The sequence below is a fragment of the Theropithecus gelada genome, chromosome X (genome assembly GCF_003255815.1).
Source record: "Theropithecus gelada isolate Dixy chromosome X, Tgel_1.0, whole genome shotgun sequence".
NCBI lineage: Eukaryota > Metazoa > Chordata > Mammalia > Primates > Cercopithecidae > Theropithecus > Theropithecus gelada.
The window spans coordinates 81922383-81949275 of NC_037689.1; the positions used below are offsets into that span (position 1 = coordinate 81922383).

At 49.1% G+C, this 26893-nt stretch overlaps 2 protein-coding genes across 2 annotated transcripts in view; one reads left to right on the forward strand and one right to left on the reverse strand.

Annotated features, from left to right (window-relative positions):
- Positions 1-286: 286 nt before the first annotated feature.
- Positions 287-26893, reverse strand: part of NHSL2 (NHS like 2) — a 229838-nt gene continuing 203231 nt past the window's right edge. Inside the window, exons 2-8 of the mRNA XM_025373582.1 lie at positions 11639-11794; positions 9650-9777; positions 9164-9359; positions 6635-6766; positions 3092-5422; positions 1498-1630; positions 287-608 (exon numbers count right to left, since the gene is read on the reverse strand). Coding sequence (XP_025229367.1) covers positions 287-608; positions 1498-1630; positions 3092-5422; positions 6635-6766; positions 9164-9359; positions 9650-9777; positions 11639-11794 — 3398 coding nt within the window. The remainder of the gene's footprint in view (positions 609-1497; positions 1631-3091; positions 5423-6634; positions 6767-9163; positions 9360-9649; positions 9778-11638; positions 11795-26893) is intronic.
- RTL5 (retrotransposon Gag like 5) lies at positions 11858-16757 on the forward strand. Its single transcript, XM_025373583.1, has 2 exons — positions 11858-15699; positions 16157-16757. Exon 1 carries the CDS (start codon positions 12321-12323, stop codon positions 14022-14024), a length of 1704 nt encoding a protein of 567 aa, XP_025229368.1. The 5' UTR covers positions 11858-12320; the 3' UTR covers positions 14025-15699; positions 16157-16757.

Here is a 26893-nt window from a genome sequence, read left to right on the forward strand (position 1 = left end):
AATTTCTTCTTAGTTAGTGCACACCACTGGGGAAAATAAGAAGAAACTCGGTAGTCAGTCATGACAAGCCTATAAGTATGAAAACATAAAAATGTCTGAAGATGATTAAGTGCCAGATGATTTTAGCTCTAGATGAAGTAGCCTCTCTCCTGCTGTCCAGAATGTGAGTTCATGTAAAAGAAATGTAGGCTCTGTTGTTATTCCCACGGTTCTGTTTAAAGACCCTTTCTCTTCCCCCTTCTCTAGTCAAGTTTAGTAAGTAAATCCTGCTTGTTGAGCCCAGGGCTTAGGTACTGGGGTTATCGGTGGTTTCATAGTCTTTTGAAAATTGTGCAATAATTCTCCGAGCCAGTGGGTTAGTGGTCTTCAGCAGTTCAGCTGCTGAGGGACGAGACCTTGGAGTTGCCTTACTTCCCTTCTTCTGTAGCAAGGCCTTGAAATCGTCATTTCTGCCAGCATCTAGGTTGGCACTGCTGCCTGACCCTGTGGTGGCGGTAGACTCACTGATTGGAGACTCAGCTGTGTTCTTTATTGGTGAGTGGGAACTTGTTCTGCCACCCACAAAGGCCTCACCAGGTTCCTTCCAGCCGAGCAGCTTCCTTTTGGACCTAGATAAGAGAAAGTTTGGTTTGAGTGAGTTCATGCAGCAGACATTTACCAGTGCTTCACAGGCCCCCATGCCTGTGACATAATCTAGGCGGCAGCCCTTTAAGCAGCTGTATTGATCTGCTTTCTCTCTCTCTCACCTCTAAATCCTCAGAGACCCTTGTTGGGCCCTCCCATCCCCACATTCCTTTCAATGCCCCCAGCTGGAGTCACTTGTCCTGTGCCTGTAGCCTCAGTCCTGCCCAGGTTCTGGGACCAAGGATGAATTTCAGGAGTCAAGGCTAGTAGCTCAGTGACTCTGAATCAGGACAGCCTGGGGACTGATCCTGTTCTGGACTGGTGGTCTAGCTCCATTAATAAGACTCTTCCCAGTTTTCTTGTCACTGAAACCCTGCCTTGTAATCCTGTCCAATAACTGGTCCCCATCTTGTTCCTCTTTGCCTAAGTTCCTGTTTTGATATGCTGCCTGGTGCCCCACTTCACCTCTTAATGGGATTTTTTTGGTACAAGGAATTCTGTGAAGGGTTAAATGTCTCTGACTATAGACAGAGCTAAGAGAGAGCAGATGGAGCCACAATAGGCCAAGTGGTTGCTAAGAGACGAGGGGCCTCTCACTCGGCACCTGGTCCTCCTCTCCCCTCCCTTCCTCCACTTTACCCAACGACATCAGTGAATTTGAGATGCGAGGCCCTGGACTGCGCTCACATATGTGGGTATCTGAACTTAGCCTCCAGGTGCAATTCTAATGGCTGCTTAGAGGTAGCAGTTTTTTCTTACTTTTAATTTTTTTCTTTTTCTTTTACAATTAGGATTTCAATGTGGAATAGCAGTTTTTCTTTAAGTACAAAAGGGAAGGCAATTGCAATTAGAATTAAGGAAACTGGTGCAGACCTGTGTATCACAGTAAATAAATCTTCAGTTGTGCGTGAAGCCACAAACACGTCATCATCATCCTCCGCAATCCATTCGGCTGTTTTATCACTGATTAAACTTTTTTCTTCGGTGCCTGGTTCCACGGAACTCCCTAGACATAAAAAACCAAAAGGAATGACTTTGACCACAATAGATAGGACAAAGTACATTCTCATATGTTATTTCATTTGATGGTCAAAGCAACTCTGTGAGGGCAGCAGGGTGGAGATTTTTAATATCTCCATTTTGCAGAGGAGGAACATGAAGTTCAGAAGCTTAAAGATTTGCCCAAGGTGAAGTGAGTGGTGAAGATCAGCATGGGTTCCTATTCTCTCATGCCTTTGTTATTATAACGGGTGGCCCGAGCATTCTCTTGTTTTAAACACTGTATATAATTTCTCTAAATGAAGGAGCTGGGAACGATCTAAAGTACTGACTCCCACCCAGTGGGTTAGAGTGGAACCTACTTGAATCTCAGAGGGGAGCCTGTGGAGTCTGAGGAAGCGTTTTCTACAACTACCTGGGGCTTTGATTTATTTGCTTGGCTTAGTCATGATTGACTCATACTGAAAGTCCAAATCTGCATATAGAAGGCCATGAGATTTCGATTTTTGGTGTTAAGGGTTCAGAAAAGAATGAGAAACATGGATGAACACTGACAACATTAGCTAAGTGGAATAAGCCAGTACAAAAAGACAAATACTGTATGATTCCACTTATATGAGGTGTCTAGAGTCAAATTCATAGAGCCAGAAAGTAGAATGGTGGTTGGAGGGAGGAATCTGGGGGGAGGGAGAAAGAGGAGTTGTTGTTTACTGGGTACAGAGTTTCAATTTTGCAAGATGAAAGGAGTTTGGGAGATTGGTTGCTTAACAATGTGAATGTGCTTAACACGAATGAACTGCACACTTAAAAATGGTCAAGATGGTAAATGTTATGGGTACTTTACCACAATTAAAACAAAGACAGACAGAAAAAGAAAGGATGAGAAACATTACGTATTATGTTTTATGGTTCCAGGAAGAGCCAAAGAACTCAAACCACCCAAGAAAGTGAGCTCCCTTTCCTCCAGAAGGCACAAAGAGAGGCTGCTGGTGGCAACATATTCCATTGTTTCAGATGGTTCCAAGCCTGCCATGGCACATGAACTCAGTCTGGTGGGGTATTGAGTCCCATGGAGGGAATTAAACTCAGTGCAGCCAGTGAAAAGTACTGTACAGTGAGGTGGAGGAGTAGTTCCCATGATAGGATGCATGCTTGGCTAGGGACGTGGGATGCTGAAGTCCTAGGGTGCTAGAACCTAGTTTGATTTCATTATCTCAGCACTAGGGATTTAGAGGGGAGAGTGGCCTAAACTGGGCCTTGGAGATCTGCCTCGGGCTAGTCTTGATCTCAAGGGCAGTAAGGCCAGCCCGTGGTTCCTATTTAGAGTAACCCAAACCCTCAAGAGGTGCCCGCACTGACTTAGGATCAGGATAATTATTCTGGGGCATCTGCTTCCATCTCTGGCACTTCATTCTCACCCTCATCTCTCCTGTGACTGAAGGAAAAAGCCAACAGACAGTTTACTAACCCAGAGGGCTTGCCTCCCTTTCACTGTCAGCCTGAGGAGTTGAAGTCACCCTTTGACCAAGTGATTGCAGGTCATCGCTGGTGGGGGGACACTTGGCGTCTTCCTCCAGGGTGATGATGGGGCTGAGAGGCAGCCTTGGTTCTGCCACATAGGCCTCCATTTGAGCTGTGGGAGAAGTGAGAGGCAGGTACAGCACGCTGGGTTTTTTTGGTACGGGAGGTGGAATCTTGCCTTTCTTTTTCTCAGCTTCTTCCTGGCTCTGGAGGCTAATTCTTTCAGGCAGGGCCCTCAACTTGGGGCCCTCGTCCTCCACACTTCCCTGGGGAGGCTGCTGTGTTCCTGAGAAGAAAGCACCAGAGGAACTGGCAAAAGGCGTGAAAACAAGAGATGAGGGTGCTGTTGACTCCCCTGGGCTTCTGCCATCTGGGAAGCTGGAGGACTTTGGTTTCCGCACTACCGTGTAGCTGTCTTGAGGGAGTGGTCTCGCATGTTGAATTGAGCTCCTGGGGGGCATAGCCAAGGTTGGTGAAGTTAGCGCATACTCCTCAGGAACAGATGGTGGCTTGTGGACCAAGCTTGGAGGCCTCCGGGCCACCGGAGGCTTCTCAGCTACGGGAGGTTTTGTCTTTCTCTCTGGCAAGGTGAAGACTTCTTCTGCTCTGGATTCCTCGGCACAGTCAGGGCTCTCAATGTCATCTTCCGGCTCAGACTTGCTGACCGACCTCAGGCGAACAGAACGTAGGTCGGACTGAGTAACCATAGGCATGATTGGCTGGTTGGGATTAGTTTTTTGGGCCAGCTTGACACCAAAATTTGTCTCTGAGTGGTGCCGACTCACCTTGGTTTTGCTTCGGATGGAGATACTCATCCCAGACAGATCCAGGTTGGGTGAAGAGGTCAGTGGTAGGTCAAATGATAGCCGTGACTTGGGAAATTTCTCCATTGGTGACGTTGGGGGTAGTGATGACTTCCTCTCAGGTACCACTGGACGTACTCGGACACTGCTGCTTGGAGGTGGTAAGTGGCCCAGGGTCAGGGACATGGAAACAGTAGGTGTTGGTGTTTCTGACTGGCTGGAGTAGCCACTGGAGGGTGACATCAGTCCAGGGGGCCTTCCCGGGGAGGATATCTCCCTGGCCTCCACTTCAATGGAGAGTTGGGAAGGTGTAGTGGCTCTGGAGGTGGAAGGTGAGGCAAGAGACTCTGAGCTGCCCTGAACTTGGGTGCACTCAATGACTGTGGTGCCAGTGGCAGTGCTGGAGCTGGACAGGGATTGGTAGGTGTCACCAGACTTCCAGTCAGTAAGATACCAGTGGTGGGAGAATTGTGTACCTTCTGGATCTTTGTGGTTTGGAACAGCTGGGTGACCCTGAGCATCTGGGTGGGACGAGTGATGTCCTTGGTGTTCCAAGGAGAGGCAAAGGCTCTTGGGCCTCTGGTCCTTGGGTAGTGCTGACCCACCTTCAGGCAAGAGGCCTGGCTCATCTTTGACCAGTGAGACACTGCGCGTGGGTGGGGAAGGCTTCTTTTTGGCCTTCCTAAGTGAGATACTCTTGGACCTCTGCCTTCTGTGCTGGGCCTCTTGCTGGGCACTAAGGGAGGCGATGTTGTCAGCACTGTTACTGCCCTCAGAGCTTGTACTGGCAAAAGGCAGGGCACAGGCCTCATTGGCCTTCTGCTCCTCATCATAGTCCACATCTGTGGTGCCTGAGTCTGTGGGCACAGACAGTGACCGCTCCCGGAATCTGCTGGCCCCGCCGGGGCCTGTCTCCAGCCTTGTGGTCCCACTGGTCAGAAGGCCAATCTTGGAGGGTCTTTCGGGCATGTGCCTTCGCTGAATAAGGTGCTCAGGGTAGCCAGCTGACCCACTGCATCCTGCTGGGTTATCACGAGCAACAAGGAGGGGAGCAGCCTCCTTAGGAACCAGAGGTGGGACTTTGTCTAGAGAGACCCAAGAATTCCCACAGGAAGGATTTTTCCCATTTTCATTGACTTGATTGCTCTGGCTGGTGGCACTTGGAGTCATGTAGGTAAAAGCATCTCCCTTCCAGGAAGTGGAGAAGGTTGATTCTGTAGGTCCATTGCAAGAACTGGGGACACTGTACACCATTCCCATGCTCTCCATGCCAGGAGGGTTTGGGCCACTCCGCGCCTGGTGAGGTTCGTCTGGCTCACTGGAAGGAGTTCTCAGTACTGGCGAGGTGAGACTTGGGAACCGAGCATCCTGACCAACTGCAACTCTTCCATGAACTCCTTCCAGAATTGAGTGACTGGGCCTGATGTCAGAGGTGGTAGAGTGGGCCACACTGCCTGCTGGGCTGTTGCTGTGACCTGGAGGAAATAAACACAGGACATGAGTGCTACAGCAAGGGATCTCCCACCAGCTGTTTTGAGACAGAAGCACCAACTTTTTGCCAAGAAGCATTTGCCAACAGCTTGGTCAGAATTCCTTGGTTCTTCCCTTCCATGGATGAGGATGCTGGGGAAATTGGGTCCTTGCCCGTCACCCCACAGTGAGTCACACGGTGCCCTTGAATGGTCCAGATGGCTGCCAAATACTTTCCAGCTTTGATTATTCCTCTTAGAGCTGAAGTGTCATGTGGGATTACCTTGCATTTTCCCCATACTTTCACCCCAGGCTCATGAAACCATCACAGACCTCAGCATTCATCCATCCGGAGATGAGAGTAGAGGCTTCCGAACTAAGGACAGCATGGTGTGACGTTTGGCTCCAGCAGTGACTCTGGAGTATGCCCAAACTGCAAAGCTAAGAGTCTGGTTGCACTGTTCGCATCAGTCACTTTTAAGCTTTGCAACATAAGAGGCTGAGGATAACCTACAGATGTGAGGAAAACGTTTGGATGTTCCAAATCCCCAAACGTTTTCTCATAAACACAAACAATCACTACTGTCATGTCATTATTATTATTATAACTACTACTGCTATGAGAATTTGTAGTAACAGCCACCATTTGTTGGACACTGACTATGTACCAGGAACATGGTAGGCAAGTTACATACAATAACGCTAGTCTTCATGCTAATTCCACCGGGTTGGTATCATTATCCCCAGTTTATAGATGAAGAAGCTGAGGCTCAGAGAGGTTATGTAACTTGGCCATGGTCTCCCAGTTAGTAAGCGGAAAGACCAGGGCTCTTACCCTCTGCTATCTCCCTGGTCTGTGCTCCCGGCCAGCATTCGCTTAATGGTAGTAATGGTTCTGTTAAGATGATGGTGAGGATCCCTCTCTCCTCATCTATTTGCCTAAATTTGGCATATCTGGTTATATTACATTTATAATGGGAAACGATAATGTAATGGATTCATTAGCCCGGGAGACCTATTCTCCATATTCAGTTGACGCCCTTGACATGAGGCCCTTAGCTATTCTTAATTACCATATTGGCTTTTTCAGGACATCCGGAGGCCCCCTCCTCCACCCAATTATTCCTGTTCCCCATCACCACAGTACCACCTGGGTGGCAGGATTGGCGGGAGCGGGTAAGGGGAAGGGACTGGGGAATCAGCTGTGGTGGGGTCACCTTGATCTCGTTGGGAAAAGTTAGAGAATCCAATAATGGTCCGCCTCCGCCTCAGGGTGGACTTGGGGTTCACGGCTGTCTCTGTGTTAAACAACGAGTGTCGCAAACTTGCATGTTTATCAAACTGCTGCCCTGTAGCCAAAATAAAGACACTTGGGTGCATCCTGGTTTCTGTTTAAAGCACAGTGGAAATTGGCCTGAGAGAAGAGAATTATGGCAGTTGTGATGAGCATGAATAGCATCCAAGGCAGGTGGCACTTCTTCCCCATCTTTCCCAACTTGGCCCTGGGCATGCATGCTGGGTTTCCCAGGCTGCACCCAGGTTACCTGTAAGTCTTAGGTGTTCTGGGGCAGTGGTTTTCAACCCTGGGCTACATATTAAAATCAACTGGGCAGCTTTTGAAACTGCAACACCTGGACCTTACCCCAGAACACTGAAATCTCTGGGAGTAGGGCTCAGGTAGAAGCATTTTCTAGAAGTCTTCAAGTGATTATTCAGAGGTACAGCCAGGGGTGAGAACCACTGGTGTAGAGCAGCGGGCTGGGACTAGATGCTGCCTGACTGTGATCTTCTCTCAGAGAAGGTCTTTATATGGGCCAGGTGAGGCCAGTGTCTCCAAGAGGCTGCCCCACTGCCCTCCACCATCCAGGAAAATGCCTGATAGTCTGTCCTACAGTCTCCTGGTCACATTTTCCCAAAGCTGGCCCACAGCATGGTGATTGAGTTCTATTTCTTTCTCTTTCTCTCTCTCTCTTTTTTTCCTGGCACTGGCTTTTCAATTTAGGGAAATTATTGACACAGATTATAGTTATCACTTCATCTGAGTTACATGGTACTTTCAAAATACCTGTTAATTCAGTTTGTTTACTGACTTGATAATGTTTTCAAATTCAACGCAATTAAAATGGAAGATTTCCTCAATAATATGTCTTACTTAATATTATTTAAAAAAATTTTTTAGAGCTCTATTTCTCTTAAAGTGCTAGGTCAGTCTTTGGGTGCTGGGAAATGGCTGGGTCAGAGTCAGAGCAAGGCAGGGTGGTGGGGCGAGGTCTGTGATTCCACCTCCCTTTCTCTCATTCAGCAGCTGGCTAGCCAGACCCTCCCCCGCCAGCCACACAGCTGCACACGTCCACAGACTCCTCAGCAAGTGACTCTGTGGGCAAAGCTCAGGGACAGCCTCATTGAGAGGAAGACAGACATTTATTTATTTATTGAAAGACAAAGTCTCACCGTCACCCAGGCTGGAGTGCAGTGGCGCCATCTCAGCTCACTGCAACCTCTGACTTCTGGGGTCAAGCGATCCTCACACCTCGGCCTCCCGAGTAGCTGGGGCCACAGGTGTGCGCCACCACACCTGGCTATTTTTTTGTATTTTTGGTAGAGATGGGGTTTCACCATGTTGCCCAGGCTGGTCTTGAATTCCTGAGCTCAAAGGATCCACCCACCTCAGCCTCCCAAAGTGCTGGAATTACAGGCGTGAGCCACTGTGCCTGGCCAAGATAGACATTTAGACACAAAATGTTCAACATCATTTCTGGAGTCTTTCCTCATCAGCCCTCACTCCTTTTGGTATATTTCCCTAGGCTGTGGGCTCTATTTCCTGCCTCTGATTTTCTGAAATGATGCCAGTGACAGTGGAGGACCCCATATCCAGGGAGCACTGCCATGTGTGGCCAGAGCTGTCCTCATCATCTTTATCAACATTTTCCAGCAGAGCACAGGCTGGCGCTGGCTCACAGGACCCCTCTGATCCCTTTAGGTTACTGAGATCATGGTTTCATCATGCTGCGTGGCCCTATCTCCTTCTCAAATGACTGGCCCTCCTTCTCTTCCCCTTACAGCTGATGGAGTGTAGATCATGGATGTATAGTGTGCCACATGCCCCCAGAGCCACAGCCAGCTGGGCTACATATAATACATCATGTTCCCCACTCTCAAAGTTGTACTGGGTCCCCTTTTGATCTTTTTGGCCTTAGGACCTTTCTACCACTTCTTTTCTTGAAAACTTGCCAAACAAGTTGAGAAGGCCCACCTTGCTAGAAGACTAGTGTCCAGTGAAAGTGCCACCAGGCCTTTGGTCTGTGCCCAGGTGTGATCCTCCCTTGTTACCACCAGCACTCCAGACCCTACTCTCCCGCTCCGACTCTTATCAGTGTACTCCAAACCCAGCTGTGGGCACAAGAAGTTGTCTTGCCCTGACCCAAACAGAACTCACAAACTTTAAGTTTCCATATGTGCTCTGAAGAGCACACAAGTTCATAAGGCTTTGAAGCTTTCTGTTAAGAAAATTTTGTTTGCTATCAAATAGTCTCAGTTAGGGTGGCAGTGCCAGGAGGGGGTGAAGAAAGAGCAGCCAGCGCCCCCTCTTCTGCATGCCTCCATTCCCTGGCAAGAGCCATGACCGTGACAGCGCAAGGTGAGCCGGTAGCAAAGAAAGTCTCACTTCCCTCCCCCAACACCCAATGCATTGAAGAAGATGGTCTGTAGAGGCATGAAGGGAAGAAGGCGGTGCTAAGCAACTCTACCAGAGATGTTGATGGGCACAATGTCAGACTGCGTGGAGCAAGGCTGAGGCCACCGCTTCTCCTCTAGGATGGGCAGAGGGAAGAGGTTATTCCAGGCAGTTTGCTTGTCGGCTGTGGTAGACAGGCTCAGGGAGGCCTCGGGGGCCCTCACACCCTGGGTGGTAGTCTCATCCTCGCTCAGCTGCCGTTTTGTAGGCTGTTGGGAGAGAAGGTGATGGAAAGGGTGTATTCCTGCCCGGCGATGAGCCAGTGCCCATAGGGTGGCTGTTTAGGCTGGGTAGTTGGAGACTTCGTCTGGGAGGCAGGAAAGCGTGGACAGGCCGCCAGGCCAGGCACCTGCTGTGCAGGGCCCATCCCAGTGGGGCCTCAGGGTAGCTCTGCTGGTGAGCAGAGGTGAGCAGCTTCCAGTGGGTAACGTAAGCAGCTGGAGGTCTCCTGTCAGTGGGTGTATGCTGGCTCTCCCAGGTGGGGGATGAGGCAACTCACCATCAATACAAACTCCAGACGCTTGGCAGACTGGGGCCTTGGGTTGGGGGTGGGCTTAGTGGCCTCATCAGAAGAGCGGAAGGTCTGCCCCACAAGTCTGGCCTCCGAATACTGTTCCTCATATTCTTCTGAAAAATAGCACAGTGGAGACACACACTCTAGGGTGCCACGGCCAAGTGCTGGGCCGGAGAAGGGCCATGAGCCAGGGCTTCTGCTCTAGCTGCCAGGCCTGACTTGCATTTTCTTTAGGCTATTTCCAGGTGTTCGAGCCACTGGATTTGGAAATGGAAAAGTGCTTGCTTCCCAGGACCATGAGGGTCGAGGAGAAGAGAAAGTCAATAAATTCATGCTGTGGTGGTTTGGGGACCAAGCCCTTATCTCAATGACCCCCACCTTGAGTGCTCAGTTACAAAAAGAGGCTCAGAATGCAGACACCTTTTGCTACTTTGGACTGCAAGTTCCTCTCTTTGAAGCCCTGCAGCTCTTAAGGTTTTCTGCAACCCTACCAAGGAAATGACCTGTGTGAAGCAAGAAGAGATTTACACCAGGAAGTCCAATCTGGAGTTCTTTCTTGGATGTCAAGAACTCTTACTTGAGCCTTTGTGGGCTGGGTTCCCTGCACCTTAGTCCCTCTGTGAGTGGTGTCAGGTCTAGGAGGGCTAAGGTGAAGGAGAGGGGAGGAGGAGGTAACAGCACAAAAGAGGCAGAAGTTCAGCGGCATCATCAGTGAATAAGGATGCACAAGATTTGAATGGGGTTGATTGAAGTGATGAATTTGATGAATACATGAAGAAAGTGAGAGTAGAGAAGGGACATTCATGCTGCATGTACACTGAACAAAGACTCTTAGAATCATAGAGATTTGGGGTTGCTCTTGGGGTTCTTTGGTCCAACACCTCATTCTGTGCCCCAGACTCCCTCCTCAGCAGCCCTTCTAGGTGCTTCTTCAGCCTCAGCGCACACACCTGCAGGGAAGGGGAGCTCCCTCCCTCCCAAGGCAGCTCATTTCTTCCACGGACAGTTGGGGCTGTCAGGCGTGTCAGAAAGTTCTTCCTTATCTGGAGGTGGAATGTGCCTCCTTCTGGGTTTCCACCCACTGGTCCTAATTCTGCCATGGTAGCAACACAGAGCACATCAACTCTTTTTCTGCGTGGCAACTCCTTTGTTATCTGAACACAAGGCTCATGGTATCCCTTGGCATCTTGCTTTTCGAAGGTTACCACTGCCCTGGTAGGGGGTGGGGGTTATGGCTGTCATCCCGTTGGTGGCCCATCAGCAGTTTTCTATTCGCCATTAGAGTTAACCTTTATTAGTATGGATAAAGGAGTGCTGACAAGACCTCTTTTCATGCTTAACATCCACTGAGCACCTCTTGGCAGGTGGGGAGGGAACCCAGCCTTGTGCCAGGTGCTTCTGGAAACCCCAGGGTAGTAAGATGTGATTCTTTACATGGAGAAGCTCAGGCTGGTTAGGAGGACAAAATAGGTGACCCCTGGGTGTTGTGTATTGGGCTTACTTGGGTGAGGCAGTAGCTATCCAGGGGCGGTTATTGCAAGAGCAGAGTGAGTGAAGCCCAGAGTGGGAGATCCTGCAGATGCCCCCTTTGTCTTCTGGTGCCAGCATCCCAAAGGTATGGGCGATGTGGCAAGAGGGGGGCTGGAGGGAATGGGGGCCCACATTGTGGGAGTCTCCCACCCAGCTCTCGGTGAATGGTATGACTTATGGCCCTGCCTCAGTCTCTGTCCTTGTTTCCCCATGGGCTACTGAGCTGAAAAAAGGGGGTGGGGATGGGGGGAAACAGCCCTGGAAATAGCCTCTTTCAGAATCATTAGGCTGAAAGGTGAAAGCTGGAAACTGCTTTGTCGATTGTTTTTAAACTGTTCTCTCTCTTTATCTTGCTGGTCCCTGTCCTCTTTCTTCTTTGCCTCCCTCCTGCTGCTGCGCATCTCGCCTCTGGGCTCCGGCCGCAGCCCCCCTCCCTCTCGGTACCTTGCAACAGGCTCTGGAGATTGAGCTGCGCCTCGCGAAGCAGCTCCTCTACACTCGGGGGCCTGCCCGAGGAGAGGAACACGTTCACTGGCTGTCGCCATGACGACCTCGAGTGGGCAGTCGCTGTCGCATTTTCCCGACCCGAGTTAGCTGCAGCTAGGGAAGGAGAGAGTCAGTGAGAGGCGCAGGCGAGCTGGAGGGGAGCGGCGCGCGGCGGCCAGTGGGCGACCGCAGTTCCCCAAGGCCCGCCCCTGCGTGGGGCGGGGGGAGTGCGAGGCTGCGCTTAAAAGGCGGGGAATCGGCGACCGCAAGATTTTTCCTCGACAGATCCTGCTGCAGTCTGCTCCCTCCCGCTCCGCTCGCCCCTGCCCGCCCGCCCGGTCGCCGCCGCCACCGTGTCGCCCGCATCTTCCGCCTGGCGCCTCCGGGCCCCGTGCCGCCGCCCGCCCTCTCCGGCCCCGGCGACGAGGTAACGCGCCCTGGGCCGAGCCGCCGGGCCCTCCGCCCAGAGCGCCGCCCTCCGAGCTCGCCCCGGTGGGTGTGGCCCGGCCTGTCCCGCGCCCAGCCGCCGCACTTTGGTCCCTCCCGCGCCCCGCCGCCGCATTTCGGCCTCCTCCGGCGGCCTGTAGCTCCCGTTCCTCTTTCCCCACCACGGAGCCCCAGGGCCCCTGGGCTTGTCGAGATGTCTGAGGCGGCAGGAAATCTCAACAGCCTCCGCATGGCGAATGTGGCCCTGCGCGAAGAATTAAATGCCCTTCGCGGGGAGAATGCCAATTTGGGCCTCCAGCTCGGGAGAGCCCTGGCCGAGGTTAATTCCTTGCGGGGCAATGTCTCCAGCTACATCCGTTGGCCAGTACCCATAGTGCCTGTCCTTGCGGAGGAGAACTTGGAGTTCGCGCTCAGTGAGATCGAAGCCATTCCCGGGGGAGAACTGCCCTTCTTGTGCCGGCCTCCCCCACGCGCGGAGCCCGACTGTATCTCGGATGATCTTTTGATTAACGTGATCCAGGATCGCAGCACCCCCGACCGGCCCGCTGATCCCCCTCTGCTGCCCATCCCGCCCCCGCCGGCGCTGCCTCCGCCTGCGTCAAAGGAGCCGCCCCCGCAGCCCCCTCTGCCACCGCTGGAGTGGCCTGAGATAGAGCCCTTTTCAGGCGACCCAGTCTACCTGGCTGAATTCCTGATGCAGCTAGAGACCTTCATAGCCGACCATGAGGATCATTTTCCCGGGGGCGCCGAGCGGGTGGCCTTTCTGATCTCCTTTTTCACTGGCGAAGCCAAGGACTGGGCCATCTCGGTCACCCGGGAAGGAAGCCCCTTGCATGCCAACTTCCCGCGCTTCCTGGATGAAATCCGTAAGGAATTCTGTGGCCCCATCCCCCCACGTGTGGCTAAAAAGGCCATTCGCAAGCTCAAGCAGGGCCACTGTACCCTCGGCAGCTATGCAGATGCTTTTCAGTTCCTGGCCCAATTCTTGTCTTGGGATGACTGCCACCTCCAAAACCAGTTCCTCAAAGGCCTGTCGGAATTCTTCCGCAAAGAGCTCTTATGGTCAACAGAAATGGCCGACCTAGATGAGCTGATTCTCGAATGTGTGGAGATAGAAAGAAAAGTGCGCGTTCCCAAGCCTATCCCGCTCCCTGGGGTTCGAAATATCCTCTTCCCTTTTGCTCCCAATGAGGAAGAAAGTGAAGATGAAGAGTACTACAGTGAAGATGAAGACCAGGAGGCACGCAGGCACAGGCTTCACCCCAAGGACCAGAGGAATGGCATGAGGGCTTTTCAGCAAGAGATGAAGGAGAAGGAGGAGGAGGAGATGAAGAAGGAGGAAGAAATGAAGAAGGAAGAGGAGGAGAAGGAGGAGGAGGAAGAGGAAATGAAACAGAAAGAGGAGGAGGAGGAGATAAGGAACAAGAATGAGGAGGAAGGAGAGAGTAAGGATGAAGAAGATGAAGATGAGGATGGGGGCCAGAAACCAGAGCGGGAGCCACAGCAGGAGCCAGGGACTGAGGAGACCTATGGTGAGGTGGAGGAGGAGCCACTGGATGAGGCCCAAGATGATGATCTAGATGAGCTAATGGAGATGGAGCCGACCTTTGTTCACGCCTCATCCCAGACTTCTGGCCCCACAAATGGTTACCACGCCGAAAACTTCCTGGGTGCATCGCCTCCCATAATACAGCCTAGCAGACGGAGGAACCAGAATCGAGTCCCACTTCTGGAAGGCCTTCCAGGCACCAATTCACCATTCTACAGCTCCCCCCCACTGATTCGCCGCACAGGTCGCTTAGGGCAACGCCAAGTTCGAAGACGCCCCCCCGTGCTTTTCCGCCTCACTCCGAGACAGGGGGGCCACCGAGCTGCTCGTGGCCGAATTCGAGTGTGAGTGCTGGGGCCAGATGGCCACCCAGAACACACCCTTCTTTTGCATCCCCCACCCCTGCTATTGCTGCCATACCTGCCCCATTTGCTGACCAGGACTTCAGGGAGTTTCAGACCTGCAGAACCTGAAGAAGACCTGCAGAATTCCAGACCGTCTTGCAGCCATGACCAGAGAGTAACATGTGCTCAACCAGGGCCACCTGGGAAAGGAGGGATCAGCAATAGCTGCCCTCTTGGCATGTACTCTGCTCAGTCCTGCCACGAGCTGGAGAGCAAGTTTCTGGGCCTGTTCCCATAAATGAACTGGTCACCCTCTTGTATTTCCCCTCTGGTTGTTCCTAACCCACACCTCGCCTGCGTTTCTTCACCCTGTGTTCTACAGTTTTATTCTCTGACTGACCCACCAGGACTTCACCCAATGCCTCACTGATCTGCCCCAATGAGCAAGAGGACAGGCTACCCTGAACTCCTAAAGCCAATGAGGCCAGTTGCTAGATACAAGCAGGATGGTGAGCAGGATGGTATCCAGAAATGTCCCTAGAAGCCTACACTCGTTTCATGCCACACCTCCAGCAGAGGGCCTGGAAGAGGACCTGACATCTAGCCCAGTGAGAGTGTGCAAAGCCACATGTCAAATGGACAACTTGACCGACATTTGCCCTTGACTGACTGTGCAGGCTGGTTCCACTTACAGCACTTGAGTCTACCTTTGCATAGATTCCTGTATCAGGGCTCTTGGACTGACTTGCCACATCTGGAGCCCTTTCCTCTCACCACATTGCCCTCCTGGGCACCCCTGGTGGACAGCACCCAACATTGCAGGCTCCACCACTTTCCTTGATGTTGCCTAAAGGGTAGCCAGTTAGGGTTTGGGGGAGGAGAAGGAGGAGGAAGAGGAGGAGTAGAAAGAAGCAGCAACGATCATTCTGCCATTGTAAAGAGTGACTCTTTCCTTAGGGATGGTGGTCTTCTCCCCTTGCCAGGCCTTGGACTGCAGCCTCCAGTCAAAGGTCTTTGCAGGACACTTTCTATCCTTGGAGTTGCAGAGGAGGACTGATTGGCCATTCCTTCTGGGACAGACAGAGAGAGGGCCCATGGCCTGCTCTGAGCTCCCTTCAATTTCAAGGAACCCTTAGTTCTGAGAGGAGAGAGGAAGGCTGCACCCACCATGGCCTCACAGCTGGGACCCCTTCATGTCTCTGACATGGGGGCCAACCCCTGGCCTGCTGCTGTGCTTCAGTGACACAGTAAAGCTTAAGAGGGTGGCTGCCTCCTAGGAACTCCTGGGACTTCTGGGTACAAACTCAGGTGCCCTTATAAAGAGACCCGCTGCTTGCCTTGAGTCCAGAAAGCACTGCTTCTGCAGTGAAAAACACACACTATGTCAGTTCTGGCCACAAAATGCCAGCCAAATCCACTGCTGGCCTGAACTGCCCCTGGACACTGGACTTATTGCACAGTGACTGGCAGCAGAGCAAGTGCAGCCAGGGTTTGTGGCCAAAGGAAAGAAAGCATAGTAAATTCAACCTCTGTTCCTCATGGGAGTCTGACCGATAACCTCAGGCTGACCTTAGGATCTTGGGCCTGGAGGCAAGAGGAAAGAGCTGGAGGAAGAGGAGTCGCAAAGAAACCCAGTCCTCTGACTGGTTTCTGGTGAGGTCTCTATTCATCAGTGGGAGGTAAGATGCCCTTTTCATTAGCGCTTTTGTTTCTCAGCCTGGGGATCAGTGGATTTGGGTTCCTATAACCTGTTGCTACCTTTTTAAAAGGTCCCCTCTCTCCAAAGAGAAAAGTAATACATAATCATTAAAAAAAGTCTGGAAAATAGAGAAAACTATAAGGACAACTCCCCCCTCCCCCAGACATTAAGAGTCCCACCACACAGAGGCAAGCACTATTAACACTTTGCTGCCTTCCTTTCTAGTGTGTTCTTGCTATGTCTTGTCAAACCTGAGCTCATCCTGCCAGGTCTTGATCAGCAGGATTTAAAATGGCTGCCACCTGTGCAGTCATGCATACTGAATATTCATTTAAACATTCTCCTAATTTGTTGGACCTTTCAATCGTCTGGTTTTCCCCATCCCCACCAGGGCAGGAGTAAACAACTTTGTAAAGAAAATTTTGTCTGTTTTTCAGCTGATTTTGTCTGATTTCCTCAAGAACGTATTCCAGGAGGAGACCTGCTATTCTTCAAGGGGACCTGCTATTCTTCGAGGTGGTGGACCCTGTTTGCTGATGGTCGACACTCTGGCCCTACTACCTCATGTCCCTGTGAGGAGTGTGAAGGACGGGTGCCTTAAACCCACACTTCCAGGGGCCCTTCAGCACAGGTCCTGCCTGTTCCCATGGTGCTTCTCACCCCGAACCCTCAGAGCCACAGCCAGGGACAGAGCAGATGAGCAGTGAGCTGGTTTCCACCCTCTGGGGGCAGGAGGGGCTTGGGCTTCCCTTGGACCCTCTTCCTTCCTTTCCCAGATCTTCAATATTTGTTGTGATGTAACAGCCATAAGAGCTGTAAGAGGAACTGTGGGCTTTGGGAGCTTTCTTGGGTTGAAAGAGGGGTGGGGGGAGGGGAAGCATGCAGGGGTATGAAGGCAGCCCAAGGTCTCCCAGAGGCTCGGGAGGAAACTTGTTTGGAATACATGTGTTATTGTTGCATTACTGTGTTGTGAAGATAAGAAGCTGCTCTATATGCTAAAGCTTTCTCTCCTCAATAAAAATATAAAGGGTGTGTAAAGATTGTGTCTCTTTGTTATTGAGCAAGCATAGATGGGTACAGAGTAGGCATCGGGTGCTTCCAAGGTCCCCTGCCGGAGTCAACCTACCCTGAAGTCTTGAAATCCTTAGACAAGGAAACCAAGGGCCGGTGTGGCTCAAGGGACCTGCCTACAGTTCTGTGCATTTGTGGATGGCAGAAATTGCTGGGAGGGAAGTGGAAGCACTGGGCATCTTGAAAAGTAGCATTCGTTCTCCCAGGGACTATGGGTGGCCCAGCCCTACAGGCATGCACAGGCACGCATGGGACTTTGAGTGAAGGAAGAGAAAGAGACCAGGTGGGATGGGGAGGGCCCTTCCGCTTTTTGGCACTAGGTGGCGCTATGGGATACCAGTGAGTTAGCTGGTGAAGATGAATCACAAGTCCCCAGAGCAGTCCACGTAAGAGGCCCTCCAAGCAAGATCTCATGGGTCCTCACAGACTGTGGGGTCACAAGAAACTGAATCCCATTCTGGGATTTGCCCAAGTTTCCCAGCATGAGTTGGACTTTTTTTTTTTTTTTTTTTTTTTTCCCCAGGGGAAGTGGGTGGTAACATTCATTAAGCCTCTGCTACTTTTGAGTGCTATGCCAGGCACTTCACATCTGTTACCTTATTTCATTCTGATAATGATCCTGGGGGAAAGAACTAACTACCCTTACCCTCATCTTAAAGATGAGGATGCTGAGGCTTAGAGAGAAGTCACTGGCCCAAGGTTGACAGCTAGCGAGTGGCTCTGTCACAGCCCTGCAGCTGCCCATTAGCTCTGAGGACACTTAGCACCTCTCTGCCCCCACTCCGCTGGCCCTGTAGTCTAACATGGCCAGGCTGGTCTCCTAGTTCTGCCCTGTCCTACCCCCCGCCCGCCGCCAGCTTGCAGGATTCCAGTGGGGGAAACAAACCCCACTTCAGAGGCACATTTGCTTTGTCCCTTTAACAGGAAGGGAGGGAGGGAGGAAACCATGGTGTTTCTGACCATGTGCCAGGCACTTTCACCAACATCATTTCATTTTCTCTCCACAATTCAGTGAGGCAGGTGACGCTGTCTCTAATTTTAGAGTGGAGGGACCTGAGTCTCAGAGATATTAGATCATATGGGGGACTCCAGGTCTTCGTGACTCCCAAACCCATATACACTCTTAACTCAAATACACCGTGCTTGCTGTCTCCCAGCAGAGACTCCTGACAAACTTAAAGTCTCAGCCTGTCTGGATTCTGGGTCTTTGCCAAAGCAACGAAGCATGCATCAGGTGCACTATTTCTGGAAGCTCTGGGGGAACCAGCCAGGTGGCAGTTCTGAATATGTGGTTGACTGCCCCTTCTAGGGAGGGACAGGGTTATGGGGTCGTGGGCTTCATCAGTGAGCACTGGGACTACCCATTACTCTTCAGGGGGCCTGACAAGGTCTCCAGAATCCAGGGGATTTCTCATGACATCACAAGTAGTGATAGGTGAGCCCAGATTGTGATATGGCCAGAGAAGGTGGAAAAAAGTCAGACAGAGTCAGCCTTGCCCTAACCCTAAAGCTGGAAGCACTGTGGGAATGGGGAAAAGAACCCTGGATTCCAGTCCAGCCTTGCTGCTGACTCTATATGGGCTCTGGCATGAGTCTCATCCCCTCTCAGGCCATGGCTTCTTGATCTATCTAGTCACTGTTGAGTCCTTGGGGCCCAGCACACTACTTGGTACACAGTAGGATCTCAATCCTAGTTTGGTACGTAAATGAAGAAGTGAGTGAATAAATGGGCCACTGGATGGAGACCTAGAGGCAGCCTGCTAAGGGCATCTGCAGGTGGTACGAAGCTTGGAGGACTAGAAGATCTCCTCTAAAAGGGAATGAGGGGCCGAAAAACTCTCCCTAACCTGGAAAGATGCACTGAAATAACCTTTACCAGGGGCTCATCTGAGATCCTGCAGTCAGGTTCAGAAAAGCAACTGCAGAAGCCTGAGTGGGGGAAGATGTGGCTTAGAAGAAGCTTGTGAAAATGAAAATCTGAGGATGTGAATTGACAGGAGATTGGTCAGAATCACAGACTGATCTAGCTGTCAGATGCACCAATGCTTTCTTGGGCTGCTGCAAAAGCAGTGTGGAATCCTCGAGATGGGCAGGGCCCACCTGGGGCCCTGGCTGCCCTGTGGAAGGGGACAAAGCCACACCTCACAGAAGCCCTTTGGCTTGCCAGGAGTAAGAAAACATCAGAATAAAAGGAAGGAAGGAAGGAAGGAAGGAAGGAAGGGAGGGAGGGAAAGGGGGCAGTAGAGGGGTGACAAGGATGGCGAGGGTCCTAAAAACCTCCCCTGGGCTGGCCAATGGAGGAAGGCAAGGAAAATCTTGCTGCCTGTGAAACAGCTGTGACTTCCCCACATTCATTCTGCAAGTGAGGAAACCAGTCAGGCAAGTGGCTTGAGGTCCCTTGCCCCGTTTGCCGAGTTTGACTGTGAACCTCAGCAGTTTGACATCCAGAGCCCGTACTCTTAACCTCTACTCCCCACCTGCACCCACGCCGTTGGAAACAGAATCTCCAGGAATTTCTACATCTAGAAAGCTCCCTAGGCAATTCTAACATCCAACACAGCCCAGCCTAGAGCAGCATAGAGCCTTGGGAACTAACTAGCCCAGGTGACATTAAATGGCCAATTTGGTTCTGAGCCTTCCCCTAGAGCTCCCTGGAGCAAGAACCGACCCACAGATCCAGTTCTAGCACAAAGTAAGTGATCAAGAAACATAGCGTGCGTGACGATCCCTCAGCAGGTGCCATGGTCTGATGTGAGCTCGCCCCTCCTGGATACCTGCCTTAGACAGCAGGTGACACCCATTTGAGAGAGATGTGCCACAAGGTCGGTGCAGAATTCTGTCCTCGAGAAACCAGGTCCATAGGAGCCAAAGCCTGTGCCCTTGACCACCAGAACTGGCTCCTGAGGGTGGGGGTGGACTCTTCCAGGGGATAAGGAGAGGCATTAATCAGGCAAGAGACCACCCCCTTAATGGGAGGTGGGGAGTGGGCTCCACCTCCGGCCAGCACTTCCTGTATCCTGCCCAGACTAGGGAAAGCTCTGCAGGCCACTTCTCCCCAGGGACTCCAAAGACAGAAACACAAATACCAGGGCTCTCGGTTGCCCTGGTAACAGCGGGACCTACTTGGAAGAAAACAGTTTCTTAAAGGCTTAGGAGGGTGGATATTTCCTTTGACAGAGAGCAGGCCCTGACCTGCTCCCTGTGTCCCCTCTCCCCTTCCTGCCTGCCACACATGGGGTAGAGCAGGGCCCCTCACCTCAGCAACTCTCCTGATGGGGGGTGGGGGTGGTGTGTTTGTGTGGGAAAGTAGGGCCAGGGCTTTTTATTCTGCTCTTACAGTGGGCTGTTCAGGTGAGAAAGAGGCTAAAATGGAAGGTGTCAGCAGGTGAACTCATGGCAAAGGTCCCACGGCCTGGGGAAACCTTGCCTTGTAGGATCTCCTCACACGACCAAGCTAGAGAAGGGCAGGTGCCCCCAGTGACTGTGGTCTCCTTCACCTCTTACATCATACAGATGAGGCCTGTTGGCTATGAGGCTTGCCGGAAAGAGTGTCCTCAAATTCATGACCTCTCCACCCACAGTTCAGCCCCTCCTCCTCTCTCACCTGGGCTACTGAAGCAGGCTCTAGTCTCTGCCTGTTCTAATAGGTCCACCTTCAACATGCCTGGGGGTGGGGGCCAAGGGCCTTTGAATTCACACACCTGGCCTTGCTGCTCCTGTACAAAACCCCTCAATGGCTCTCTTTCCTCGTGGGAAGAGTTGTAGACCTAATTTTGGCATTTTCTTTCCTATCTGCTCATTAATTATCTATGCCATCTAATCTGCCTATGCTATCCTTCGTTCCTCTTCTACTCAGCCCAAATTCCAGACATCTTGAATTCCTTCCTGCTTCTCTGTACCTACCAGGCCCTTGCATGCCTCTGGGCCTTTGCACACTCCATTCCCTCTCCCTTAAAAATTCATGAACATTCCTGGCCTCACTCCAACTGGCAATCAATCTTCTCCTCAGTTTCAAGACCACTTCCTCCACGAAACTGCCTCCACTCCCCAGACAAGCCCCTGCCCTTCTGGGTTTCCCCTCAGGCCCTCTAATCCCTACCCCACTGGCCTGTGAGGCTTGAGATCCACTTGGGAGCAGAGGCTGGTCCATGACTCTAAAGTGAGTTTGTTACTGCAAGACTGTGGTTCAGTGGGAGAACACGGACTTGTCCTCTTTGCAGATGAAGGCTGCATTGGCAATGGCCTTTGGAAGGAGGACTGGCCCCCTGAGACCTGGCTGAGGGCTGCTGGTATGCACGTGGAGCTGGGAGCCCCCCAGATAAGGTTGGAGGTGTGGACAGTAGGAACAAGTGGGGGAAACAAAGCAGGAGCTTGCAGAGCTGCTTGTTCCTTCCCAGCGAGCACCCCATTGATGGCTTCCATTTCTCTGAGGGCCATCACCTCGTCTCAGTAGTGTGCTAAAGAGTGACCTCTACTGGGCTTGAGAGTCACATAGACCTGGCTTTGAACCCTGGCTCTGCCACTCCCTTTCTGTGTTCCCTTGACTTGGTCATTTCACTTCTCCTAAGCCCCAGTTTCCTTTTTCTGAAAATTGAGATAATAATAGCATATATTAATGAGATGATTGATATAAACCAGCAATAACAACAAAAATAACTAATAGTGCTTACCATGTATTGGGCATTAAGTGGTTTACATTTCTTAACCCATTGAATCATCACAACCCTATACGGTAGGTAGTGTCATTATTCCCCCTTTTGCAGATTAAGAAACTAGGCACAGAAAGTTTTTCCTGTCCAGTGTCACAGCACTAACATGCAAGTGCTTTTGACCCCTCCAGTAAGATAGGCAAAGTTCTGTGGATCAGAAGTGAGGCCCATGGAGCAGGAGAGTTCCAAGATCCAGGACAGGGTCTTGGTCTTTTTTAGATCATGGACCTTTTTGACAGTTTGGTGAAACCTCTGGATCCCTTCTCAGAATAATGTTTTCACGTGCATAAAATAAAATACATAGAATCACAAAGGCAAACAATCATACCGAAATGGTTAGAAACATATTTTTAAATTTTGTGATCTAGTTATGTTACTACTTTCATAATGCATTTAATCATAATATTTAGTGGCAATTCTATAGATTAGAAATGTTGAAGTGGTGATGAACACAAATGATTTTTTGAGATACTTACAACTGTAATGTGATATGAAAATATTTGTGATTTCTGTTGGTGATAAAGTCACAGATGCCGCTAATGCTACTGTGGTTTGTCACCTACATTCCTAATTTGAGAAAATGCTAAATTGTTGTTTGAGGTTCGTGGAGAAAAGATCAAATAATCTTCCCATCCAAGTTTGTAGACCCTCTAAATTCTCTCCACATACCCCTTGGAGGTCCATGGAGCTCGAGTTAAGAAGCCCTGACCTAGGGTGTCAGAGAAAAGACAATGGCAGCGCTGTCAGCTATGGGGACAAGCTGGGGGCTGGCAGAAAGACAAGTGTGTGGTTCCTTTTTCAAGAACTGTTTACAGAAATTGTGAAGTCTGGCAGCTCCCTCTTCCTCTTGGTCCTGAGTCAGCAGCCCAGGGTGGGGCTGAGGCGGTCACACTTGGTTTGAGTTTCAAGCTCACCACATACTCATCCCAAAGAGTTGATTTGTTGCCATTTCCTTACCATGGAAATGTTGGTGGGCTTTGCTCCATTTTAAAATGGGGACCTGCTTGCACACACAGATTTTTCATTAGTCTGGAAATAATCTTTAAGTGGACATGTGGCTCTGAGACATTTTCCGAACTAATGAATGCTTCCACAGTAGCACCCTAGCCAGGCTTAGGGCTTGCAGAGGGAAGGGGAAAGGTGACCAACTAGGCCAGGGACCCCCAAACACTAGCCAGAATCAGCACTTGCACAAATCCCCAATGCTTTTTCCTGACTTCCTGACTTTACCATCTGTCGGCTGAGTCCCTGCCAAATAGGGAAGCACAGTCCTGGGTGCCGTGACCAAGGAGACATATGGTCCGAACAGGAGCAGGCCTCTGCTTTTCTAACTTGCCTCTGTTCCCATTCAAGACCCAAAGCGAGTGGCACTCATGAAAAGCAGGCCCCAGGCGTATCCACAATGTCTTGCGTGGGGGTCCCAGCTAGCCAGGGCCTGCTGCCTTCTGCTCTTCCCCAGGCCCTCATATTTAGTCAGAAATGAGCAACACTTGGCTGATGGCCATATACTAAAAGGGCTGCAGCTTAATTTCCACAGTGAGAGGGTAGAATTTTGACAGCCTTATGCACCATAGCCACTGGCTAATAAAGAAGCTGGTTCAGAATGAATCTGCCTCAGTTAGCTGAGGAGACATAATAATTTGCTTTGGAGGTTCAGGCTGAGAGCTTCACATGCAGGAGTGTAGAAAAGACTCATTTTCTTGACTGTAAAAGACATATATGTATGTTCTTAGGTTGGCCAAGGCTCTCAAATATAGGCAGAAGGAGGTGGAAGGCCAAATGGGAATTCAAAAGAAATTCGGTTAGCTAGATTGACCAAGAATCAAAGAGAGAAGACCCCAATTACAAAAATCATAAGTAAATGAAGGGACATTATAATTACCTTTACAGAAACAAAATGGATTATAAAGGAATACTATGAACAACTGTATGACACTAAATTAGACAACTTAAATGAAATGCTTAAATTCCTAGAAAGACAAAAACTATTGAAGATGACTGGACAAGAAATCAAAACCCCAAATAAATAACAAGCAAAGAGATTGAATTAGTAGTAATCAAAAGTGCTGACAAAGAAAAGCCCAGACATAAATGACTTCATTGGTGAATTCTTCCAAACATTTAAAGAAGAATTAATGTCAATTCTTCACAAACTATAGAGGGGAGGTAATACTTCTCAACTCATTCTCTGAGGCCTGGATTACCCTGATACCCAAACTGACAAAAACATCACAAAAAAACTACAGACCAATATCTCTTATGAGTATAGATGCAAAAACCCCCAACAAAATATTAGCAAACCAAATCCAGCAACATATAAAAAGGATCATACACGATGACCAAGTGGGATTTATCCTGGGAATGCAAGATTGTGTTAACATTTGAAAATCAATTAATGTAATACACCATATCGATAGACTAAAAATGATTTGATAAAATCCAACACTCTTTCATGATAAAAACTCTCAACAAACTAGGAATAAACGGGAACTTCCGTCACCTGACAAAGGGCATCTATAAAAAACCAACAATAACATCACAGTTAAAGGTGAAATACTGGATGCTTTTCCCCTAAGATCAGGAACAAGACAAGAGTATCCACTTTCCCTACTTCTGTCCAACATTGTACTGGAGGTTCTAGCTAGAGCAATCAGACAAGAAAGAGAAATAAAAGGCATATGGATTAGAAGGGAGAAGTAACCTATATTTGCAGAGATGACATAATCTTGTACATAGAAAATCCTAAGGAATTCACTAAAAAACTATTAGAACTAATAATTGTGTTCAACATGGTTGCAGGGCCATGAAATCAATTTAAAAATTGTATTTCTATATGCTTGCAATGAACAACCTGCAATGAAATTAAGAAAACAATTCCATTTACAATATCATCAAACGAATAAAACACATAACAATAAATTTAACAAACGTGGCGTGAAACTTGTATGCTAAAAACCAAGAAACATGATAAAAAATTAAAGGTGGAAACAAACGGAAAGACATGTTCATGGATCAAAATACTTAATATTGTTAAGATGGCAATATTCCTCAAATTGATCTACAGATTCAATGCAATCCCTATCAAAATTCCACTTTATTTGTAGAAATTGACCCCCTGATCCTAAAATCCATATGGAAGTTAAGGGGACCCAGAACAGTCAAAGCAATGTTTAAAAAGAACAGAGTTGGAGGACTCACACTTCCCAATGTCAAACTTTATACAAAGCTATAGTAATCAAAATAGTGTGTTGCTAACATAAGGATAGACATATAGATCAGTGGAAAGAAACTGAGAGTCCTGAAATAAATCCATACATCTATGGCTGATTGATTTTTGGCGAGGGTGCCAATTCCATTCAATGATGAAAAGAATAGTCTTTTCAGTAAGTGGTGCTAGGACAACTGAATATCCAAATGCCAAAGAATGAAGTTGGAATTCATTCTCATATATATACAAAATTAAACTCGAAATGGGTCCAAGACCCACATGTAATGACTAAAACTATAAAACGTAGAAGGAAACACAGGTATAAATCTTTAAGGCCTTAGATTAGGCAGTGGTTTCTTAGATATGACATTAGTAGCACAAGTAACAAAAGAGAAAAACAGAAATTTGACTTCATCAAAATTAAAAACCTTTGTGTCACAAATAATGCCTTCAAGAAAGTGTAAAGAAACCAGGCATGGTGGCTCATGCCTGTAATCCTAACACTTTGGGAGGCTGATGTGGGAGGATCATTCGAGGCCAGGAATCTGAAACCAGCCTGATCAACATAGCAAGACCCTGTCTCTATAAGAGGAAGACAAAATTAGCTGGGCATGGTGATGTGAACCTGTAGTACCAGCTACTTGGGAGGCTGAGGCAGAGAATTGCTTGAGCCCAGGAGTTTGAGGCTACGGTGAGCCATGATGGTCCCACTACACTCCAGCCTGGGTGACAGAGACTATCTCAAGAAAAAAGCGAAAAGGCAGCCTACAAAATAAGAGAAAATATTTGCGCATCATATGTTTGATAAGAGACTTGTGTCCGAACATATAAAAATATCTTACAAATCAATAATAGAGAGACAAATAATCCAAATCAAAATGGGCAAAGGATCTGAACAGACATTTCTCAAAAGATAGTACTATATAATCTTTTGATTATGTGGTAATGGCCAACAAACACATGAAATGATGCTCGACATCATTAGTTATTAGTTATTAGGGAAATGCTGATAAAAACCACAATGAGATCCCACTTCACACCCACTAGGATGGCTATAATAAAAAAGTCAAACAAATGTTGGTGTGGATGTGGAGGAAGTGGTACCCTTGTGTTAATACATTGCTGGTGGGAATGTAATGTGATGGAAAACAGTCTGGCAGTTCCTCAAAATGTTAAACACAGAGTTACCATTTGGCCCAGCACTTCCACTCCTAGGTATGTACCCGAGAAAATTGGAAACTTATGTCCACACAAAAACTTGAACATGAATGTTCATAGCTGCATTATTCACCATACCCAACAAGTGGAAGCAATCAAAATGTCCATCAACCAGTGAATGGAAAATTAAATAAATAAATAAATAAAAATGTGGTCTATCCATACAATGGAATTATCCAGTCACAGAAAGGAATGAAGTACTGACGCATGCTATAACATGGATAGACCTTGAAACATCATGTTATGTGAAAGAAGCCAGTCACAAAAGGCCACATAGTCAGTGATTTGATCCTATGGCATGTCCAGAATAGGCAGATCCATTAAGACACAAAGTCGATTACTGGTTGCCTAGGGCTGGGGAGGGGATTGAGGGGAAATGGGGAGTGACTGATAATGGGTAGAGTTTCTCTCTGGGATGAAAAAATGTTCTAAAATGGATTGTGGTGATGGTTGTGCAACTCTGAATATATTAAAACCCAGTGAATTGTATGCTTCAAATGGGTGAATTGTGTGGTTTGCACATGTTTTTGTTTTAATAAAGTTGTTATCAGAAAAGAACCTTGGTAAGTCAGAAACATACCATAATATCACACTCAAGCATCAAAAGAATGGCCACAAAATGTGATCAAGGCAGCTGTGATAAACTGCAGAAATTCTAGTGCATCATACTAGATCCTATAGTGACTATGTATCAACAGATATACTACCATTTAAAAGTAAACTGGTTACTGGGATGCAAAGATATATGCTATAGAGACAAGCCCTGTACTCAGACCTCAGTAAACTTTTACTAGTGTCTTTGTTCTAGTTTAAAGGGGAAAATGGGGCTGACAGTAGCATGCATAGTTGGAGTTTCAAGCTCACCACATGCCCACCCCAATCATTTGACCTGAATCTTGATCTTGAAATCAGCTTTCCTGGCCTTATGCCGGGATTTCACAGCCCAATCTGTAGGACCCTGGTACCTA

Bases quoted from the DNA above. Each gene is read 5' to 3' on its own strand.
- RTL5 (XM_025373583.1), top strand. From the start codon at position 12,321: ATGTCTGAGGCGGCAGGAAATCTCAACAGCCTCCGCATGGCGAATGTG.